The 22,363-nt window shown below is 39.1% G+C and overlaps 1 protein-coding gene across 1 annotated transcript in view; it reads left to right on the forward strand.

Annotated features, from left to right (window-relative positions):
- Nucleotides 1-22,363, forward strand: part of PPIL2 (peptidylprolyl isomerase like 2) — a 72,213-nt gene that overhangs the window by 27,055 nt on the left and 22,795 nt on the right. Inside the window, exons 9-14 of the mRNA XM_005233280.4 lie at nucleotides 274-349; nucleotides 1,773-1,933; nucleotides 3,468-3,543; nucleotides 4,749-4,855; nucleotides 17,959-18,048; nucleotides 19,407-19,440. Coding sequence (XP_005233337.1) covers nucleotides 274-349; nucleotides 1,773-1,933; nucleotides 3,468-3,543; nucleotides 4,749-4,855; nucleotides 17,959-18,048; nucleotides 19,407-19,440 — 544 coding nt within the window. The remainder of the gene's footprint in view (nucleotides 1-273; nucleotides 350-1,772; nucleotides 1,934-3,467; nucleotides 3,544-4,748; nucleotides 4,856-17,958; nucleotides 18,049-19,406; nucleotides 19,441-22,363) is intronic.

Here is a 22,363-nt window from a genome sequence, read left to right on the forward strand (position 1 = left end):
ACTCAGCTTAATTGTTAGTAACTTCTGTAGGCTAAATATATGTAATATTATGTTTGGGACTAAATTCCAGATCCCTAAGGAGCCTACTGTGAACAGATTCATTGCTGATTTCGGTTGGGATTGATTGCTTTATATTTTTTTCATCTTTCTGTGGTTTGAGGAATATGGAAGTTATTCTGTCTCTCCCTATTCATTTATTATGGTAGCGTCTCTTGCGTGGAATGGGTGCCTACCAAGCTCTCTGATACTTGGGTTTTTAATTATTATTTTTAGGATCCAACAAACCTGGATAAGTTCAATGTCTCAAACTTCTTTCATGTTAAGAACAATATCAAAGTAATTGATCCAGGTAAGGATGAATTGAAGGTAGGCTGAGAAAACCAAACATGCAAATTCTAAATACGATGTTATGGAATTGACAGTTTTCTGGAAGGACATCCCTCAGTGGCTAGTGGTGGCTTTGAAATCTTCTTGGAAACACGAATAACTTGTTGAAACTGTCCCTTTCACATCAAAAGGTGTTGACAAATTTTGAAACAAAGACATGATTCTTTGAGAAATCATTAACTGTCTCTGTTGAGTGCTGTGCAAACACAGAAAGCTTTACATATCCTTTGAGAGTAGGTAGATGAGAGAGAGGTGAGAAGAGGAGGGAAAATAATTTACCAGAAGGTCCATTAGCTTTGTGCCAGAACCAAGACAAGGAAAAACCTACATCTTTTCATACCTGTCTGCTAGGCTGTCTTTCATGTCTACCGCTAATGGATTGCCCATCCTTCTGTCTGGGTAACAGTAGACATCTTCCAAGTTAAAGACTGATACAGATTTTTCTAAAATAGTCTCCAAATTATTTTAATAATAAAAAATGAAATGCCTTTTTTTTTCTAGATATCTAAGAAATTTGCTTCTCAGTTCTTCTGTGATTTTTGTGATAGCTAAATGCTTAGTAGTATCTGCTAATATTAAATTGCTAAAGGAAAAAACATCTGCCCTTTGCCCTTATGGTTTCTTTTAGAACTGGTTTGAATGAGGTTTAGTTGCTGATTCTAAGTATGGTGTGTTTTTCTGGGTTGTCTTATGCTTCTCCACCCCCCACCCCCCCCACCCCCAGTTCTGCAAGCCAGCATCTCTTTCTATTTACCCACTAAAAATAAGTGGGTATTATATCAGATGTGGAATAATTAATATCCAGCAAGTAGCAGACATACCGAGACAGAGAACAAGTGAAACTTTTAAAAATAAAGAAATTAAATGAATCAAATGTAAAAAAAAATTAACCTGTCCAGTCCAAATTAAACAATTCAGTCCACCAGCTTCCTCCCTTTGGTATCGCACTAAAGATCTGATATTGGGATTTTTGCATCATAGGCCTGGCCATTCAGTCAGGAGACAAGGGACAGCAGTTTATATTGTACCCGACATGATTTTGTCTTTATTGTTCTATAAATATTTTACAAGATTTGCATGAACTTAGATAATTTCTAGTTGTTTCAAAGAAATTTTTACAGTAGCTGACTTGAAGTTATTTTTTTCTTTTGTTATACTTCATCATATCAGCATTTATTGTGCTATATTTCAAGTTATACTGTTATTAGTGTTATGCATTGCTATTTGTTACTGTCTCTACAGGAATAAATAAAGTTACTAGACCTTTTTAGTGGAAAAAAGTAGAAATAATATCTGGAAGATTTTTGTGTAACTAGATATGTAATAAACTGAAGAACAAAATAAAATTCTTTTAATTCTGAAGGTTTTAACTTTGTTTTACCTAGATGAAGAAAAAGCAAAATTAGACCCGTCTTACTATTTGAAAAATACAAATACGGAGACCCGAGAGACTTTACTGGAGCTTTATAAGGAATTCAAAGGTGATGATATTCTAGCAGCTACTATGAAGGCTCCTGAAAAGAAGAAAGTGGATAAGCTGAATGCAGTAAGTTGACTTAATTTGTAGTTTGGCACTGACTTCTTCAAGAATGGTAATAGATGTTTACCATCTTGGAGGCCATATTGCAGTATAAACAGATACTGCTTCTTCTGTTACATGGAAATTTGTCATAAATGAGAATATGAGTATCATATTGGGATTCTTTAGAAATACATTGTATGTGTCAGTGAGTTTCTCTTTGTTAAATCATTGTAAATGAACCTAAACATTTTAGAAATGGAGACAATAAGAAGGAAGAATCTTTATGATGTGGTTATGATGTATATATTGGCAGAACCTTTTTTCCCCAGGTTATAATCACTCGCTTTGAATTTGTTTATCTCTGCTTCCTGCAGTTATTGGCAGAGAAAGCACACCTTAAGGGCAGTGCAAGTGAATAATTTCTGGTGGGGGCAAATATATATAGCATCCACAGCTGCCTCTCCATTATTTTTTTCCACTGGAATGCAGGATTTTTAGTGGAATATTTTAAAGGATGTTCTTCCAGGTGCATGTTACTGTGTGTTCATGGTTGTCAAGAGAAACAATTCATCTGCATCTAGATTTCCTACATCAAAGGCTGTTTGAAATGGGAAAGAGAGAGCATTCTTCTCTTTAATAATTCTGGGGTGTATGTGTCTTCGTGCTTTGTTTGCACTTACATGAAAACGAATAGCAACGCAGCATACAGCTTTTAATGAGGAGGCTTAGTGGCAGAGTAGGGAGTGTATGCGACCAAGGAGTAGGATCACATTTGCCCCTTTTTCAAGGCATCATAGTGTTATAATAAAACAAGAGATGCAGGAAGGAAAAAGAGAGGTGAGAGACAACAATGACCTCTGCACATGTTGGAAAGTCAGCTTGTCAGCTAATGGTGTGGATGGGCATAACTGTAAACTTGCATAGTAACCTTATGGGTGGAGCGTTGGCCTGACCTGTATTCTTTACATGCATTGCCCCAGAGCCACTTTGTCATTTACAACAAAATCCATGTGTGATGTTCACATTTCCTTTCTGCAGGAGAATTACACAGCTCAAAATAGATATTGGGAACCATGGGACAGTGCCTCTACACACAGAAGGGCCATGTGTGGGGAGGGGGGGTGGTTTGCTTTCCCCCACAGTATCTCTGTGGTTCACTGTGGATTTTCCTTCCACTTACTTACTCAGCAACGTTGGGGAATTTTACAGATGTCTTGCCAGCCATACATCCTTCATACCTCCACCTGTGGACATACAAAGAAATTCTCATAATAGAATGTTTGCATAATGACATATTAAACCATAGTGGAAGCAATAAGCCCCTTCAGCTTAGTGCATGGGCAGCCTTAACTAGAATTTCAATGGAGCAAATGTTATGGGTTACAGATGGAGAATTATCACTGCATCATGTGTTTGTTTGTTTTTTCCTTTCTATAGGAGCTAGAGCAGAAAATCTACCTTCAGAAGGATGACATTTGTGTGCTTCTAGTGCTTGTATCGTAACTTTAGTAGATAAATTCTAAGATCTAACGTATTTTGCTTTTTCCTCTGCGAACAGGCTCACTATTCCACTGGAGCAGTAAGTGCTTCTTTCACCTCCACTGCAATGGTGCCTGAAACTACCCACGAAGCAGGTACGAGAGCTACCTACCTACAAGCTGTTTATTTACTTTCTAGTTTTAAAGTGTGCTCCCTAGCACACATCCATTTATGAGGACTGAAGGAATGCAGTGGTAATTAATTGGTCAGTACTGATGCCATGGAAATGTATTCCCTGAGCAGATAATATCCTTACTTTCCAGTGAGCTCATGCTGAGAATAATGGAGAAATAATGAATTAAGTTCAGCTTTGAATGGCAATAACTTATGTGGAACTGAAATTGATGAGTTGTTTTCTGTGCTCAGGGACACAAAATGGGATATCCACTTATGTAAGTTAGGAATGAAGTGTAATCTCTTCTTAAATAGCATACAAAATCTTGCCCACCTTTTTGGTCTAACCTGTTGGTTAGGATAACAGCAAATTTTAAGTTGATAACTTTTGGTTTACTGCTTTTCAAGGTTAGATAAAAATGCATTTTAGTACAATCAAATTTTCCTTTTGTTCTCCAACCTAAACACAAATGTATAGAATTTATTTAATGTGAATATTGATTAAATAGCTGGGCGATTAGTATTCCCAGTTGAAGAGAAAAGTCTGGCTTTTGGCACTAAAATTTAGAAGTATGTTAGGCAAAGATTGAATACATTGCTAAAACTACATTTACCAAGTTCAGTTCCTTTGCTTGGTGTATTACAGTGATTTGCAGGTGACTCTTTGAGTGTTGAAAATATCTTACTAACTGGACATTTTGACAAAACGGAAGTGGAAACATCCTAGATCGATCTTTTGGTTTGACTTTCCAGTAATGTTTCCAGTACCAGCTTAATTTGTTTTCAGAACTGGGTAGGTCCTCATAGGCCAGCAATTTGTGGTTGACTGATGACTACCTGCTTGGCTTCCAAGTTTGACAAGAAACCATTTGGTTTCAAAGTAACATTTACAGTTGGTCGACATTACTTGAAAATTACAGTTTGTAATATTGAATATTTCTGTGACTTAAAAATATAGATGATATTGTTGGCTCTCGCAGTTGTTGGCTTTCTATAATGGAAAGTGTTTTGCACAGAGATTAATGTGAGGTTATCGTAGACAAATTGCAGAGTACAATCCTTGAAGACCCAGCACCCCAGGGGAAGAGGTCAAACAGCAGAATCTAGCAGTTTGTTTTCTGATGATTTCTAAAGATCAATGAGTAAGCTTCCAGAGAACTAATTATTGTCTTTCGCTTTGATACAGCTGCTATTGAAGAAGATGTTGTGAGATACAAATATGTGAAGAAGAAGGGCTATGTGCGACTTCACACTAATAAAGGAGACCTCAACTTGGAGCTGCACTGTGATATGGTACTGTGTACCCCATAAGACAAATGTCTCTAGATAACAAACAGAATAGGAGCTGCCAATGGAAACCAAAGAAAGGTTGTCCAAAGAAAGGAATTGTGTGTAGTTGTAATACGTACAGATAAATAATCACCTTTCAGTTGTTTTGGTGTGTTTTAAGACATACACAAAACTCCATTGTATAATGTATATATATGATTTTATATTTTATACTAGTATATGTATAAATATTTTCTGTGAGTAGTCCCATACATTTTAGTGGACTACTTAACAATGTGTCCAGGTACATGTTTAAAGCTTCAAAGGGTCAGGATTATACTGACTGAAACAATTACAAGGAAGATAGAGAGAGAAAAAAAGAGCAAAGAGAAGAAAGAATAACCCAAGGTTACACAGCAGGTTACTGGCAGAACCAGGAAAAGAACCTCAGTGAAACTGAGAGCAGTATGTCAGCCTGAGTACGTGAAGTTAAGATCCCCAGAAATGGTTAATTTGCTTCTAAATCCTGAGCTTTGCACAACAAACCTAAATGAAAACCCTAGGATATGTTTTTTACTTCCTGCTGTCTCAGTTTTTAAGTTCAAGTTTTCAAACATCGTACCTTTGCCATTAAGAGGTAAACATTCATTTTGAAAAACAACAGACAAGAGTTTTTTTATAGTCAGTACAGTCTGATTCTGGGGGAAATCTGTCACACTTAAAATAATAAACATGGCAAGACTTAGGAGAGACAGATGAGTTGTGGCAACACTGGTGTCTGACGTCACTGCTTGGTAGTGTGCTTGCTTATTTATTTGTACACCAACATCTATAAAAGGAAAGAAGTTTTCAATGCAGAAAGCCCAGACCTTCCGTTGTTTACTGGGATTTTTATCTCGGGAGATTATAGGCCTGAAGGTAGATGTTTAGGAAGTTGAAGGATATGAATAAGGGTTGAAATGGTAGAACTTTTGCTTGTGACCCTCACAGTATTTAAGGATAGTGGTGCTGGCTGAGGTCTGGGGTGCCTGGTGTGAAAGCCAGAGATGCACTGGGAGAATGCATCCTCTTTTGCCTGAGAGAAAGAATAAGGAGAAAACAGGGCAAGCCTGCTAGCTTTCCCTTCACTTCCTTTCCCTTGCACGAATAAGGAGTAAGCAAAGTGTAATCATTTCAAGCTAATCTATGGGAACAGTATGAGAATCTCCACAGCAGCCTAGCATGCTAGTAATTCTTTAGGTCCCTGTCATCCCTACAGGTGTTTTCCATGCTCTTAAATAGTAACACTGTGTAATAAGGCAAAAAGCAGAGGATGTTAGTACAGCAATATTTGGGGGAAGCAGCAGAATGAGCAGATTGCACTGAATCATTTGTTTTGCCATATGTTCTCAAACTGGCTCCTGGCTAATGCAGGCTGACTGCAGCTATTCTTACCGGCGTGGGTTTTTTGGCCGTGTGTGTGACCAGTGTCACTCAGTCCTGAGGACACAGTCTCAGTTGCCCATTATAAACTTCCTGTATGATATGCATTGTGTTTCCAGATGAATTGCTGTTGGTCTCCCTCTCACATGCACTGTTTCCTCATGTACACATGGGAAGTGTGCACTGTTTTGCACGACTAGACCTGCTTGATCACTGGCCTCTAGCCATCTGTTTCTTTCATTTCTTTGTGTTGATTAAATATGTGAATTAAGCAAACCTTTGGCACTGCGGAGAGGAAAAAGATGTATTTTTAGAATAAGAAGGAAAAACTTGCAGCTTTAAGGAATTTTTCACAACAGCCACTTCAGGTCATCATCCTAGGTCTATTAAATCAGTTCTTCCGGGAGGCACTTGTTTTTCTCCCTTTACTATATAAGGAGTCTGTGCTTCTAACTTTGGGTTTCCTGAATCACACCGAGGTTAGGCACATGAGGTAGCTGGGTGCAGACAGAGCAAACATCTTACAAACAAGCAACACACATAGATCACAAACATATACACAGATGAGCAATTGAGATCTATTGAGATTGCAAACACAGACAGAAAATGGGGAAGTGCCAAGATCAAGCCTTTCTAAACGCTTCCAGTTGATCCTGCTTGTGAATATGCATGGTAATAGTCTTAATTAATCACTTGCTGAGTTTTTTTTATCAGCTCTCCTGGCTTATTCAGTGCACAAGCTGAACCAGTTCTGGGAGCTCTTTGCAACTATGTAGTGAAATGGTTTATTGGCAGGATTTGGGTTTCCTGCAGAAGTATAGAATGTGGGTAAGGTCCCTGAATGCAGTCGTGAGGGACCTGGACTGTGTCATATCGCTTGCCCAAATTAATGTTGCACAAGCTTTTTGGTGCCTCACTTTTCAGCCTTTGTGATTTTTTTCAACGTATTTGGCACGGGTAGTACCCCAACTTTTCAGAAAGAAATGGAACAACAAATTTCAGCCAAAAGCACTGTATTGATATGCTCTGAGATACCAGCAGATTTGGGACACCTGGATTCAACACACAAATCTGTGCTACTTGAGTGAATGAGAGAGCTGGTAGACAACCTGTCGTTGCTGTTTGAATTCAGGCAAAATATGTGTGATTTGGGGAGTTCATACATCTACTCTCTCAAGCAGTGCAACTGCAGGAGTAAGTATGTGATTTATAAGCCATATTACATGGTGCTTAGCTTCTGTTTTTAAAGACTGAACACTGCCTGCCTGGTTGATGTCTTGACCTGACCACAGGCTCCTTTTTTTTCAACTGCTGAGTGATATCCTGTGCTCTGGTTATTATGGAAGCCACCCTAGCAGTGGTTGTATTTGCACAGTACTGCAAATATGTGATTGTGAAATGCTTTAGGAAGCTTGAGGATGAAGTTGCAATATAAATATGACAAATTAATACCTGTGTCCGGAGGTAGGACTTGCAACATTCAAATTACATTTTAAAATAGTCTTATGGCTTGGATTTCAATACACACTTTGAGCTGAAGTCTTCTTGCAGAAATAGAGAATAGCAAGTGACATACTTGCTGTCCTAGACTGTACGTCTGCGAAGTGTTCAGTTGTATTTTGATGCCTATGGGCTGCATTTAAGCAAAATATGCTCGCGGTTGTGCTCTCAGCAGTCTGCACTGCTTCAGAACTCTACCCAGTATCTGTTTCCAGTAACCCCCTTGGGTTCTTACTCCCTCTCCCTTCACAGCTCTTCCATCTCCTTTCTTTCCCCTGTTTTTTGTCAGCTACCCGACAGTATAGATTGTTTGGATTTCAGTCCATATGTATGCATGGAGACTTTTGTTTAAAAATAAATCTAGGGATCGTCATATGCTACTACTTTTAAGGTGCCAGTCAATAAGATTGATAGTGATGAGATTCTTCATAGCACCAAAAAACTAATCAAGAAATGTTTTGTATTGATCCAGGGGAGGAAATCAGTGCTGCAGCGTGATTGAAGTCATCAGTTACTTTGTGACAGGATTCAGAAAGAGAGTATGAAATACAGCTAGAATCCAGATATTTTCTGTATTTGAAATCACTTGTTCAGAGCACCAGAAAACTTCACTTAGGTTCCAGAGAGATGATGTGTCGTTTAAGTCATTGACCTGAGAAAAGGCAATAAAAAGACTTTGGAAGATAAGCTGAATGTTTTTTCCACCCTTTTGAATTTGTGCCGCAAATGAGCAAAGGTACACTACTGTTCTCTCTTTGCATTGTAGTGGTGTGCCTAGTGCTCTTTGTTGCCATTTGTTTTTCTCCCAGTCTTCTTATTCAGATACAGTATGTTCCTGCTGATGGGTGGTAATCAGATGGCCATTTATTAGGGACGTTTTCCAGGAAGCTGAGTTCAGCTGGGCATAAGCAACATTTGTTGTATACACTAATTGGAAACAAATTTACAAAAATCCTACTTGCCAGAAGTTCTGGCAAGTACAGAAAATTCAGCAGCATCCAACAAGTGTTATTCTTTCAGCTCTAGTCTTACGCATCACCAAACAAATACATTATGAAGAAATAACTGATAAAAGGCAAAGAATGTCACTGGATTTCTTGTATTTTATTTACTGTGATTTTTTTTTCTAGTCTCCTCAAGTTATTTTAGCTGCTTTAATCAGGATGCTGCTGGGGACAACTGTCTATATCATCCATGTGTAGTCTGCTGTATTAGTCACTATAGTCACTATAGTGATGCAGTTATACCTTCTAGGTGGTGGAGTGGCCTCCTGAGGCAGGGTGGAGGCTTCACCCTGGGCAAAAAGCCAAATTGACTTGGATGTGAAGGTAGAAAAGCAGTGTGGTGCGATGGATGGAGTGGAGAACTAGGAACTGGTAAACCCTGAATTCTGTACCTTGGCCATGGACTTGCTGCATAATGTGGCTATATGATTTAGTTATGGATTTTTTTAAATCAGTGGCATCCCATTTTTGATTTCACAATGAGCAATAAATACAGGCATAATTTTTAATTCCCAGGGAATAACATGTATCACAGATGCCCCATTGCTGGAGTGCAGCTGTGTAAATAACCTAGACTGCCTGTTGGAACCAGCAGCCCTGCAAAAGAATAGACCGAGTAGCAGACTCCTAGTCTCTGCACCTCTGAAGGGAATAAAAATGCCTGCTTTTGCCTCTAGGTTGCTTTGAGGCTTTCTTGTTTGGTGCTTGTACTATTTAGGTTTTGTTGTGTCATGGAAATATGTATATATAAAAATTTAACAGTCCAGAAGACCCTGTCAAAATGATGAACAGGTGGTTTGGTGTTCTGTCTCCCTTCTCTCTTGTGTGAGTTCTCCTCATACAAGTAGCCGCTCTGGGGTAATGATGCGGTAGTTAAACACATGCCGATAGCAGTAATTGAATACTAATGCATAATTGGCATGGCAGTTTTTGTAAATCTGCCTGTCTCTCTCAGGTTTAATACCTTAAGGTTTAAGGACAAGTTGGCATAACAAAGAAGAATGTGAGGTGGATTTCAAAGTTCCATCCAGCACTCCACAAATGCTTTTAGAGGTTTTGGGACCTGGCAAACTCTGCTTAATGATGATGTCTTGGCATAACTATATGAAGAAGCCATTGTTCTACAAACACTGATGTTTTAATCTTTTGAGGCCCTCTGACCTGTTAAATATGCTTGTGATCTATAAATGTGTAATCCAGCCCCTGTTCTTTGAAATCATGTCTCCTTTTGTGTGAGGGACTGTTCTGAAGATCAGAAGCCTCTAAACTTCTTATCCATTTCCAGTGGGAAAGAAGTGAGTTGCTGAAAAAATCCTTTGACCTCCTGGTATGACAAGGTTCCACAGCCTTCTCAAATCTCTCATTTTCTTTCTGATTTAAATGTCCATTTTGCTCACTTTCTGTCAGTGTCATCATGGCACTGTCTGGCAGATAACTGGCTGATGTTTCACCAGTGTCTGTTTACTCAGTAATACAGTTTTAGGGATGAAGTACAGTGGTCTTGGCATGGTGTAAATGGCTTGTTTCAACTTTTTTTCATCAAAATAAGTCATTGTAGGAAGAGCTGCAACTTCCAACTTTGAAAGCTCTTGTCAACAGAAACTAAAAACAAACTGTCCTTTTCCAGTAGAACAGCTGGATAAAAACGTTTGTTAGGGAGGATGTTGTTATTTCTTGATGTGTTTTTTCCTCAAAATGTTACAATGGCAGACAGATCTATTACTCTTTGCGGTTGGGAGTAGAATGGTTCTGCACAGCCATATTGATAAACAGGTTGCTTCTAGGTTGTTCTTAAGTGACTAGGAGCTAATATTTTAAATATTTTTAACTTTGGGGGCATAACACCCTGTTGTCATTGAACCCCACCTGGCAACTATGCACCACACGGCTGCTTGCTCACTCCCCCACGGTGGGATGGGGGAGAGAATTAGAAGAGTTAAGAGTGAGAAAACTCGTGGGTTGAGATAAAAGCAGTTCAGTAGGTAAAGCAAAAGCTGCGCATGCAAGCAAAGCAAAATAAGGAATTCGTTCACCACTTCCCACCGGCAGGCAGGTGTTCAGCCATCCCCAGGAAAGCAGGGCTCCGTCAGGTGTAACAGTTACTTGGGAAGACAAACACCATCACTCTGAGCATCGCCCCCTTCCTCCTCCTTCCCTCAGCTTTATACACTGAGCGTGACATCATACGGTATGGAATATGCCTTTGGTCAGCTGGTGTCAGCTGTCCTGGCTGTGTCCCCTCCCGACTTCTTGTGCACCCCCGGCCTGTGGGGGTGGTGTGAGAGCAGGAGAGGCCTGGGCACTGTGTAAGCGCTGCTCAGCAATAGCTAAAACATCTCTGTATTATCGATGCTCTTTCCCGCACAAATCCACAACACAGCCCCATACTAGCTACTATGAAGAAATGTAACTCTATCCCAGCTAAAACCAGTACACACCCATGCTTGAGAAAGGAGAAATATTTTCATGCGAGATGTTAGTAGGAGATGCCTTATCTGGATGCTGCTATCGTGCACTTGTCCTTGGTGCTGTTTTGCAGCAGTGAAGGGGCAGTGGGAGTCCCTGATGACCCCACTGCCTATGCCTGATTGGGACGTTCAGTGTGAGGCTGAGAAAGGTGCTTAGCCACCTCCCTGTGAACCTGTCCCTGCACTGTGGGGCTTGCTGCCTGTGGTGGTCTCTACGTGGTTTCCTGGCAGCCTTTAGCACTGGGTAATCTGTGGGAAGGCATTTTGCACGTTTGGACCTTTCTGCCTCCCCAGCCCCTCTGACAAGCTGGATCTGGGGAGGGAGACAATTGTTACGGGGTTCTGTCACTTGGTTTTTGGCATTTGACAGTGCAGGCATCCCATACCAGCTGTGTCTGCCACTTGGTGATCCCAAACTCGAGGATGAGGTGGGCGGTTTGGAGTTACACAGCTGCTGCTCTTCATCTTTCTCTGACATGTTTCTTGTTTGTATCTTGGCTTCTCTGATGAGAGTGGGGTGACCTTGGGAGGCTGACAGCTACCAGAGCTTTGCTGTCTGGCGTGGAAGTGGTTATGGGTTGCACCTTCTGGAAAGGTGGAATTTATGTGCAGTGAGTTGCAGACTGAGAAAATGCCAGGGAGCTGCCATGAGACCTGTGATACTCTGAAGTTTTACAGCTGCTAGAGGTTTCTCAAGCAATTAAAAGTTGCATCCTCATTTAGATTGTACCTACCAGTGCTATGCCATGCTTGCTGGCCCCATCCTCATTGATGCCCAGCCCTGCATCACGCTGTGACAAGCTTCTCAGCCTTTGTGTGACTGACAGATTTGAGGCAGGGGAAAGGACTGTCATCTTTCCTACCACTGCAATAAGTATGTTAGAGGAGAAGTAATGACTGTGGCTAGGAATGATGACTCTGCCTCTGGAGAGCTAGTAGTTAACATTGACAAATTAGATGAGTAAATTAGATGCCTTGTTTAACTCAAGTTGTGCTCAGCTAAACTGATTGATTGTCCCTGTATTTGTGCAAAAAAGTGAAAAATAAAACTGGAGTATGTAATTTTTTTATTGGCATCTTGCCTAAGCTAGGCACCTTGCTTAGGCTTTGCAAAAGTTTTTGGTAGCATCATTAATGTCAGTACTGTGGAAGAAATTACTTTGAAAAGTGGTATTTAGCTATCTGCTAGAATCTTTGCTAAATAGCTAATTAAATTATAGTGTGTTTCTGCGTAATGAGAATGTAATAATTCTGCTCTTTGTTCTAAGCGAACTTGGAGGCTTTGAGGCAGCAAAATAGGCAAGTGTTTGCTATCAAGTCAGCAGTCTGTTACCCGAGGCATAGTTTGCTTGTTCTGATTCTTTTTTGTTATCAGTAAGAATCTAGCCAAGTGCTTTACCCCACAGTGCCCTGATGCTTTCATCTCTCCCACTGCTCTCTCACTGGAACTGTGCTCTTCTGATCATAGATCGCAAACTGACCCGAACACATTCGCTTACTGTATGACCCGATTGAGAATGGTCAGCTTGTGGTAGCTGCTGTGTCTTTTTCTGAACTGAACCACCATCGGCATCTGCTGGTTGCCGCCATAACCTGTCATGGGCTCAACCCCTCTCACACGTAGGGGAACAGTTAGCAGGCAAGTGGAGCTGGCAGGGGGTGATGTCCAGGCCTGCAGTAAGTGTTTCTCCTGCAGGAAATGTCATGGGCTTCCCGCAGTGAAACTCTCCCCATGCTTTTGCAGTGGGCTTTGTGGAGTTTTGGATTTTCTTGTCCTGAAACAAATGGAGTGAGCTTCTAGTCTGTTCATGCACAGTGAGGCAGGGTAGCTTAAATTGCCTTCCAGTGCAGTATTATGCATTGAAATGCACTAGAAACATTTATGTGTCCAGTTTCTTTCCAAGACTTGGTGGAGGAAACAGATACTTGCACTTGACAGATGGTGATTCCTGAAACTGCTCCATTACAGTTGCCTCTGACTAAGCCCTAAATAAAGCCAAGCTTTTATTAGGGTGAATTCTTTCCTGTGGGATGGGTAGGCTACAAGGATTGCAGATTGAAAGGGATGGGGAGAACTGAGTTTAAACCTTACCAAATCACCTCTTTATGGGCTCACACATTAGAATTGTTGCTGGAACAAACAATTACAAGTGTGAAAATGCTCTATGTTAAAAAAAAAAGTACATAAATTGGACCAAAGCAAAACAAAATCTCTTGCATTTTAAAGGAGATCTAAGTTAAAAAAATTGCAGGCTTTGTTTGAAGCTTTAGAAATTTCCATCATCAGTTCATGCCTCTTAGTAGGAGGTTTCTGGCGTTTGTGTGATAAGGTGAAGGCTGTAGAATGCAATATTAATTTGTGAGGAATGAGCTTTTCATTATTTCAGATTATTTCTGCTTTGAAACATAGGGTTAACAAGCATATATCAAAGTGCTATAGTTTAGTGCAACTACTACAGTTCATCCAATTTAGAGAGACAAAAAAATAAAAGGGAAGTGGAATTAGCACAAGCAAGTTATACAGATGTGCGAATGACAGCTTCTGAATGCTTAGTGTGAAATTTCTCTTCAAGGTTCATGCAGATCCTCAAGGGATGGAGCATTTTGAAATGATTAGCTCTTCACATAGTAAAGCCTTTTTCCTTGCAGTCATGGCAACGACTCAGAAGCTCCTCTTTTTTTTCATCTCCTGTACCTTGGCAACAGGAGTGCTGCAGGTTTTTAATCTACTTCTGGCTGGCTTTTCAGCTGCCTAATACAAATTCTGGGTTAAGGTAACTTTTACAAATGTAATGACCCATTTTATTTAACTGATGAGAAAGGGGACTGCAAACTGAGAAATCAGATAGTGACCTGGCTTGGTTAGTCTTACCCCTCAGGTCTTGGGATGCAGCAAGAAAGATGAATTTTGCTTGGTTTGGAACCACTCTTGCTGGCAAAAAGGAAACTAAAAATTAGCTTGTTTAATACTTCTAAATGGAACAAGATAAAATCTGCATTTCTCCTAGGACTTTATAGTAAAGAGTCAGGGGTTTTCTCTGTTTTGCTTTGGGTTTATAAATTGTATGTTCCTTTTTTCAGTGTTTTCCCAGTATCCATGATTTCACAATCAGTCTCTTGTCACTGTTGTGTTTGTACGGTCATTCTTGGTAGCAAATTCTCTTTTGATTTTAAAATTTGTCTGGGCCTAGTAACTGGTAGACTGCTGGTACTTCCATGTAGAGTTACCTACTAAGTGTGTTAGCTAAATGGGGACTTAAACATAATTAGAAAACTATTGGGCTGTTGCCCCATTAAACACATATGTCTGTGAGCCAAGCAAAGCATTTGTGTCATCTTCTAGGCTAAGTATTCTTGTGGATTCCTGTCTCAAACCGTTTATTAAAATTTTACCACTTGTCTTGGGTGTGAATTTTCAACAGTTGAAAGACAGTTATCTGGCATATATCAAAAAGATAGGGAGCATAGTTGGAGCAGGAGACTCTTTTTTTTATATATAAATAAGATTTTTTTTCTTACTGTCTGTCATTTGGAGAGAGAAGTTTTTAAGTTGAAGGACATCATACAGAGACACTGTGTCCACTTACATGGTCCCAACTTGACAGAGGAAAAGGAGGATTTCTCAGGGCTGTCCTACCACACTCTTCAGAGAGGAAAGCCTTCCACAAGTTTTGAATTTTGACTTCTTAGGACTATCACTGCATCCTTCTGAGAAGATACTGCAGCAGATTTAAAACATAACCTTTTTTCCGTCGGTGGCTTTCAGATCAACAGGTTAACAAATTAAGGTAGCATTTTTCCTGTGACTTTCTAACATGTAAGTCTAAGTCACAGTCAGCAGATTAAAATAACTTGAATAATTTTCTGCTTAATGTAAAAGGAATAAAGAGGGTAAAGTTAGCTGCTGCTGTTGAGGTCAATTTGAGACAAGAACAGCCAGAAACAAAAAGACAGACTGGAGCCCAATGTCAATAATGAGGCAACAAGAAACTGGCATTGCCTCCTGCACTTCTGCATTTCCAGGTGCCTTGACCATCCCTCCTCCTTCGGAAATGGTGTGGGGGAAGTAGTGTGGAGGAAGTTTCTGAAGAAGTAGGCAGTTTTGCATTCCAAGACTGCGAGTCTGACATCTTACACAAGGTCTTACACTCAAATAACAAAGTCAGGTTTGTTTATATATATTTCTCATCAGTCTTTGTAGTTGGAACAAAGACTTCAAAGACTGGCCTTGTTTGTATGGTCAATCCAGAACATAACTTCATTACTGAGGATCTATACCTTCCCTATAAACCTCAAGCCTTTTTCTCCTGCTTTGGACAGGATGCTGCTTTAAAAAGTGCCTGAAATGTGCTTGGCAGTGTGAGATTTGGCAAGAACATTAACTGCTTTGAATATATCAGATAATCTGAACCAGATATTCTAGATCAACTGCATGACTGAAACTGGGGTTTATTACCAACTGAATGCAAACCTTTTTATTTGTGTCTACTAAAAAGAACCATAAAAGGTTATGGTAATGTTGCTAAGGAACTGTTCACCTGCCAAATCTATCTGTATGATGCATGAGGTGGCCATGGGAACCAATTTGGTAGCAATTATTTAAAGAAAGCCTTGCAGTGAAATGATTATTGCCTGTATACTAAATATTTCTGCAGTTGCAGTTGAAAAGCTTGTTTCTGGGAAAAGGTATAACAACTAGAAATCCATTTAGAGAGAAGGGACTGCATAGCTCCTGCATAAAAAATGCATTACTAGAGCCAGGTTTTTTGATGTATATTTTACAAATCATGTTTTAAAAATGAATAGGAAATCTGTATTGGGTTATCAACTTTGTGCAAATTTAAAACAGTTTGGTATGTATTTCTAGGGGACTCAGTCTTTTGCCTGATTTCATTTTTTCTTAAAAAATTAATTACAGGTTGCTGTATTCCCCCCAGAGAACTTATTAACTGTGTCTCTCTCCAAAGAGTGCTTGGTTCTCATGAGATAAAGTGCCTTAGGCTAAAAGCTGCTGATTCCATTTCTGATTCATAAAGAAATATTTTAAACTTATTTTTATCCCTACTGACATTTGTATGCGTGATAACTAATAGCACTACGTTAGGATCAAGGCTGTTATGATACTGTTTTATAAAGGAAGCATACGCTGCACAAACGTTTCTTCAGGAGTTGAATTTTCCTTGAAAGGTTATGTACAAAGATTATTTTCAAGCATATATGTCCAATTCAAAGAAAAATTTTCAAATTTGCTATAGACATTGAAACGATAGGAAAATCTCCTATTGCTTGAAACAATTTATATGGGATTTACCTACAGGATGCTACCAAAATACGTGTCCTAGTGGCATTCTACCATAAACCCATTATGATACCATTACTATTTTAACCCAGTAATGAATTATATAGGAAATCTGAGCTAATAGCTAGTGTAAGATTGCATGAGAATTTATTTAATTTTCCAGTTACGGCCCAGCTGACAACTGTCATCTATATCTATATAGAGTAATTAAGAAGGAATCATTACAAAGAATTTATAATGGCAGGTAGAGTTTGTTTGGATAATTAAGAGACGTTTTGGTGTAAGTAAAGAGGGGTGAGAACGATTGTGTTTCAGATGAGAAAATACAGAAAATTGAAGTTCTCGATGATTCCCGAGGAATACTTGTATGGATTTGCTTTTAAAAAGATAGAGATGATTTCATCCTTAAATGCTTGTAATTGGCCTTGCCTTCTGGTTTTTTGCTTTTGAGTCACCTCAGGTTGCCTGGCTCAGTCTTACTCTGTCTGCAGCCCTCGGACCAGGAATGACGTCATACCAATGCAAAGTGAATCAGTGTCTTGTTCTGAAAGAGGCTTCCAGTCTTGTGTGTATTCATTTACAGGCATTGCGACTCATGCTGGGGCTTTACTTGCAAGCACATACAACAATAAGGATATTTTCAAGGCCTGTAACAATTCAGATTAGTTAGATGTATTCTTTTGTACACCTGGCATATATTTATGCATATAATCCCCAGTAGGGCTGGAAAACACATCCAAGTATAGAAAACAGGCTGTTTCTGTACTTATATTTATACATCTGAAGGTATTTTAGTATGGCAGAGAAGAGAATCCACACAATTATAGTGGAAGGATGATTAGGTAGACAGTAATTTTTTTCAGAAATACTGTTTGAACACCATGGCTCATAAATTCAAATAAATAGCTTTAATTTGCACTGGTTTTTGAAAACAAGTCCAGTGACTTGTGGGGTAAAGTCCCATTTTTTATTCCAAGTGGTGAAAAGGACAAAATGCTTGTCTTCCAGTTAGCTTTGATCTGCTCACTTTGAAAGTCGGGTTCTTTCTTACTCTGGGAAATTAACTTTTTTCAGTGCTAGAAGGTCCTCCTTTGGAACAGGGTGATGATACACTGCTGGATCTAAGATACTTGAAAGTCTTTGAGCTTACGTGCTTTCACCATCGTGTCTACTGGGAGCTCATGTTATCTGAGCTAGTGTTCAACACTTCTTTGTGCTAATTGGAAGGTCTGGGTTTAATGTATTTAACAGTGTGTGTCTCTACAATGTACTTTAAAAAAGCATATGTTACTACTTTTTTTCTGTAGACACTCATTCCTCTTCAAGTCCTGCATGACTGTTTGTAAAGCACAAATAAAAAGTGATTGCTGTAAACAGTGTAATGACCAATTTGTCTAAGGTATTGCTTAATTAAAACTTTCATTTGTCTTTCAGACACCCCGAACATGTGAAAACTTTATAAAATTGTGCAAGAAGAACTATTATGATGGAACAATTTTTCACAGATCAATCCGTAATTTTGTGGTGAGTATTGAACAAATCCTGTATAATATACAATATGTGATGTCCTCAAAATATTTATTTAGCTTAATTGAGTTTTAGTTTCTTCCATGCATGACAAGGTGAAATAGGTATATAGTAAATATACCATCAGAACTAGGATTGTCCTATCTTACTAAATTTATACTCGCTGGTCTTACTAACAACTGTCTCTAATATTGTCACTTGGAGCATCATTGCATTTAATAGTTCTTTTGCTGGCATTCCAGACAAAGCCTTTGAGAGTCATTGCTTTGGCAAGGCTCTTGTTATCTTTCCCAACCTGTGGGTGGGTGGTTAATGAACAGAAGGAGAGGGAGGGAAATGCTAATTTGGATAAGTAATACTGTGGTCAGTTGAAATCCCATTCAGACGAAACTTTAGAAAGCAGCTGAATTTCTGTTTCAGATTGTGGTACCTTGGATTCCTGAGTGTGCTCCAAGACTAGGTGCCCAGCCTTTCTTTGTGAAGGAGTTAAAGAGCACCTAGTGAACCAGAAAGTTGCCTTTGGTAGTCAAAGATCTTTATTTACAGAGGTACAGTCTAGGCAGCTTAGGATATTGTAACTTCCTTTCAGAAGAATTAACAACCTGATCCTGAAGGCAGGGCACATCTTTCAGGGGACATCAGTGAATGTTACATTCCATCCTGTCATTCTAAAAAAAGCTTTTTTTCTTTTGACAGCACTGTATACCTCAGTTGATAGTTAAACTCACAATTAAAATTGTGCTTGTATGCTATTACTGTGAAACTAGTCACGTCACGCTCCCTCTACTGGCATTAGAATATAGAATATTATTTGTGTAGATCCTGCAAGTATATACTGTAATTAATTTTGTTGCTGAAAGAATGGTTTCCCGAGGATTTTCCCTACTGCAGATAGTGAAAGAGGATACTGGGAAATAAGATGCAGATAGAGAAAATATTCCATATTCCCTCATTTCTTGCTTTCCTATCATGTGGAAGATTGGTAGCAAAATTTAAAGCGTTTTCGGTTCCAAAAGCAATGCATCATCAGTGAAAGAGCAGGTTATGACTCAGCACGTAATAGAAAGGATGATCTGCTTAACCCATTTGAGACTGTTTATTTTCACTGTTTACCCCCAAGGGACCTATTATTTTTATAAAACTGTCATTTTGCTCTTGGATAAATAATGTAGGAGATGACAGCCAGCTGATGAAAGAAGCTCCAAATAAGTAGTAATGGTTTCCTTGTTGCTAACTTGTCAACATGACACAATAGTGAAAGAAGAAAATTGAGCAGAATTGCCTTTTATGGCTTGTATTTAATGTCTTTCACACAGATATATATGTAACCTATTGATTTAATTTTAATTCTGCAGATCCAAGGTGGTGATCCGACTGGAACAGGAACAGGTAAGGTTGAGTTTGAATCAAGTAAACTGTTTTCATGCACTGCGATGTCACAGTTATTTCCAGACACCTTGTAGAGTAAAATTCTCTGAATGATGATATGTGGTACATTGTAGGTATTTCTACTTTAAAGCAGTATTTCTACTTTAAGATTTTATCACTATTTTTTTATGACCATTTTAACTATGCTCAAAATTTCATCTGATATATTCTCTAAAACTTGGGCACTCTTCCATGCAGAATTCTTGTTGGATCTTTGCTCCCTTTTTCTTCCAGAAAATAAATAAATGAAAATTATAATGATTTTACAGCTGGCCTTCCAGGGCAAAGAACAAAAGAAGGAACATACTCATGCAAAGTTGCTTTCATATTCAGCGTTAATGAAATACTTGAGACCTGCCTCAGAATTGGTGAATGGCCAGATACCATCTGTTCTCCCAGCTCGTTGCCTTGTAAAGCCCAAGCTGCTCTTTTTCTGACTTTTAGGGATCACTGTTACTACATTCTTCTTCCTGTTCTTTCTCCCATAGTTGGAGGTCTGAGTAACAGTCATATCAGAAATGGTCAGGAAATAGAGCAGCTGAAGGGTACTTAGAGCATTGCCCACCACAGTAGATATGTCATACAATATCTCTAATTGTTGCTGTGAATTTTCTTATTTTCCACTTGCACATTTTATCTGCCCACTTGTAGATGTCAGCAGCCTCCACAGCTCCTCACCTGGTCCTGTGAGGTTCTGTGCATTTTTATTGTAGTTTGTACATGTGTCACTTGTATATGCAGGCTCTGTATTCTTCTGTGTGCACTCACAGATCATCCGAAAAAGATGTCTTTGTAGTTGTTAAATACTTTAGCTCTATTTACTGTGTAAACAATGTTAGTGTGAGTTGCCCAACAGCTTTTTTTCTGTGGCATGCAGTAATCAACAGTTGCATACTCTAAGGTTTGAGACTAGTTAAAGGTTCTGTGTTTTGATGGCAAAAGCCCATCAACAAGGTTTGTTACCATATATGCTTGGACTGTCAAAAGAAATGTGAGTTGATTGTGTTATAAGGAGTTTCAGTTCAAATCCCAAAAGACATAATTAGGAACATCTTTTAAAACGAGAAATTAAAGAGGTGTCAGGAGATGGGAGAAGTTTAATGGGTTCACTCAGACACCTTTCACCCTTGTAGGGTAGAGTTCAGATCCTGCTGTAGAATGAAAATTAACTTGCTGGTGTCATTCTTGTCTCTGTTTGTGCAAATGGTGGAAGTACCGTAAGACAGCACAATTAACAGTTGGCAGAGGACTGGCAGTGCAGCTCCACTGAAGGTCAAGACTCAGCTCTACTGCAAAGCAAGTAGGAAGTAAAATGCAAATAAGCCCACAGGAGAAGAAACCTCATATGTATATTCTTTTATTTTAAAAAAGGGAGTCTAATGACCTCTAGTCTGTCTCATCTTGTTTTCCTCCTTGTCATTCTTAATTAATATGAATATATTGCAGGCGAGATGTCTTGTAAGCATCTGCCAAGACTATTAACGTTCTAATGAAACGGACAGCGAACACTCAAATAGACATGAGTGCTGCAGATTTTGAGACTGACTGCAATCACTGTAGACTCCAAACAATGCAACTATCTTCTTTGCAACTGTATGTCTTTTATGTTTTGAAGACAGTTGTATTTTAGATATCCTTACTTAATCACTTATTGAATATGGTAAGATCACAAGAAAATGTAAATGGACAACCTGGTGGTATACGAGATATCTCTTGACCTGTCATGCCTTTGTGTTTAATATTTACTTAAATGAAGCCACTTCATTCACAGAGTGCAAGCAGTCTGTCAGAATTTGTTCCTAACTACGTGATAGATCCTGGGCACATGAATGTGAGGCAGAAATTTCACTTGCATATCTCAAGTCACATGCTCTAAGAAGGTGGCCAGACCTAAAGTGCCTGTCTGGCTTTGTATGTTCTTTCCACAGCAGTGTGGCCAGAAGAAAATATAGCTCAGCAGCAGTGTTAAGAATATGGCAAATGTAGCAATGCTTTCCTAGGCTCCCATGGTGTAAAAATTTCAGTCCATTGGTTTAAGTGTTGCTAATGTGATCACAGGCATTCATGGTAGGAAAGCTTTGGAGTAAAGCACTGGGATATTTGGTACTTTGTACCTTTTTTACCTGAGTCTTCTACATTATTTGCAGTATAAATTCCTTTTTTTATTTCATCTGGCAGCTAGAAGGAATTTCAGTATTTCTTTGGCTCGCTGATGCTTAGAAAAAGATTTAAAAGATTCATCTTTGAAAGCTAAAAAGTCTGTAAGATTTAATGGTCTTCAGAGGTTTACGGGGGGAGTAAATAACTTGACCTCTGTAATGTCAGAGAAGCATATGAGAGTAGAACAGGGCTTTCTTCCCAGGTATTTCAGTTGGTAATAGGGAAGACTATTTGGAAGTTACCTTTTAAACATCAGTTTTTAAACTGCCAGAATTGTTTCTGTTAGAGCCTTTTGTAGGAAGACTTTAGAAAAAAAGAACATCCTTTGTTTCCTCTTCTGCATAGAACCTTCTGCTTTAACGGAAATTTTCTAAGAGGTTTGAAATGGTGTTTTGTTTGTTTGTTTAAAAAAAACCCACCACCTTTTCCAGACTCATCTGTGGAAGGTGCATTAAGCCTGTATATATTTTTGTTTTGTGATATTTATTTAATTATTCTTGTTCATCAGCTCAGGAACTAGAACAGACTTGTTCAAAGATCTTCCCACCATTTGGTTTCTGTTATCTGACATTCATCCCGTGTTCAGCAACAGGTGTCAGGTTTATGGTTGCAACACCCAAATGCTTAGATGATCACCCACTCCATTGCTAACTAAGCCCAGCACTGCTCAGCATCTGGGTGGATTTGGGTGCATTCAGTACAACATGACATGAGGTTACATGTC

Source organism: Falco peregrinus, chromosome 2 (genome assembly GCF_023634155.1).
Source record: "Falco peregrinus isolate bFalPer1 chromosome 2, bFalPer1.pri, whole genome shotgun sequence".
Classification (NCBI taxonomy): Eukaryota; Metazoa; Chordata; class Aves; order Falconiformes; family Falconidae; genus Falco; species Falco peregrinus.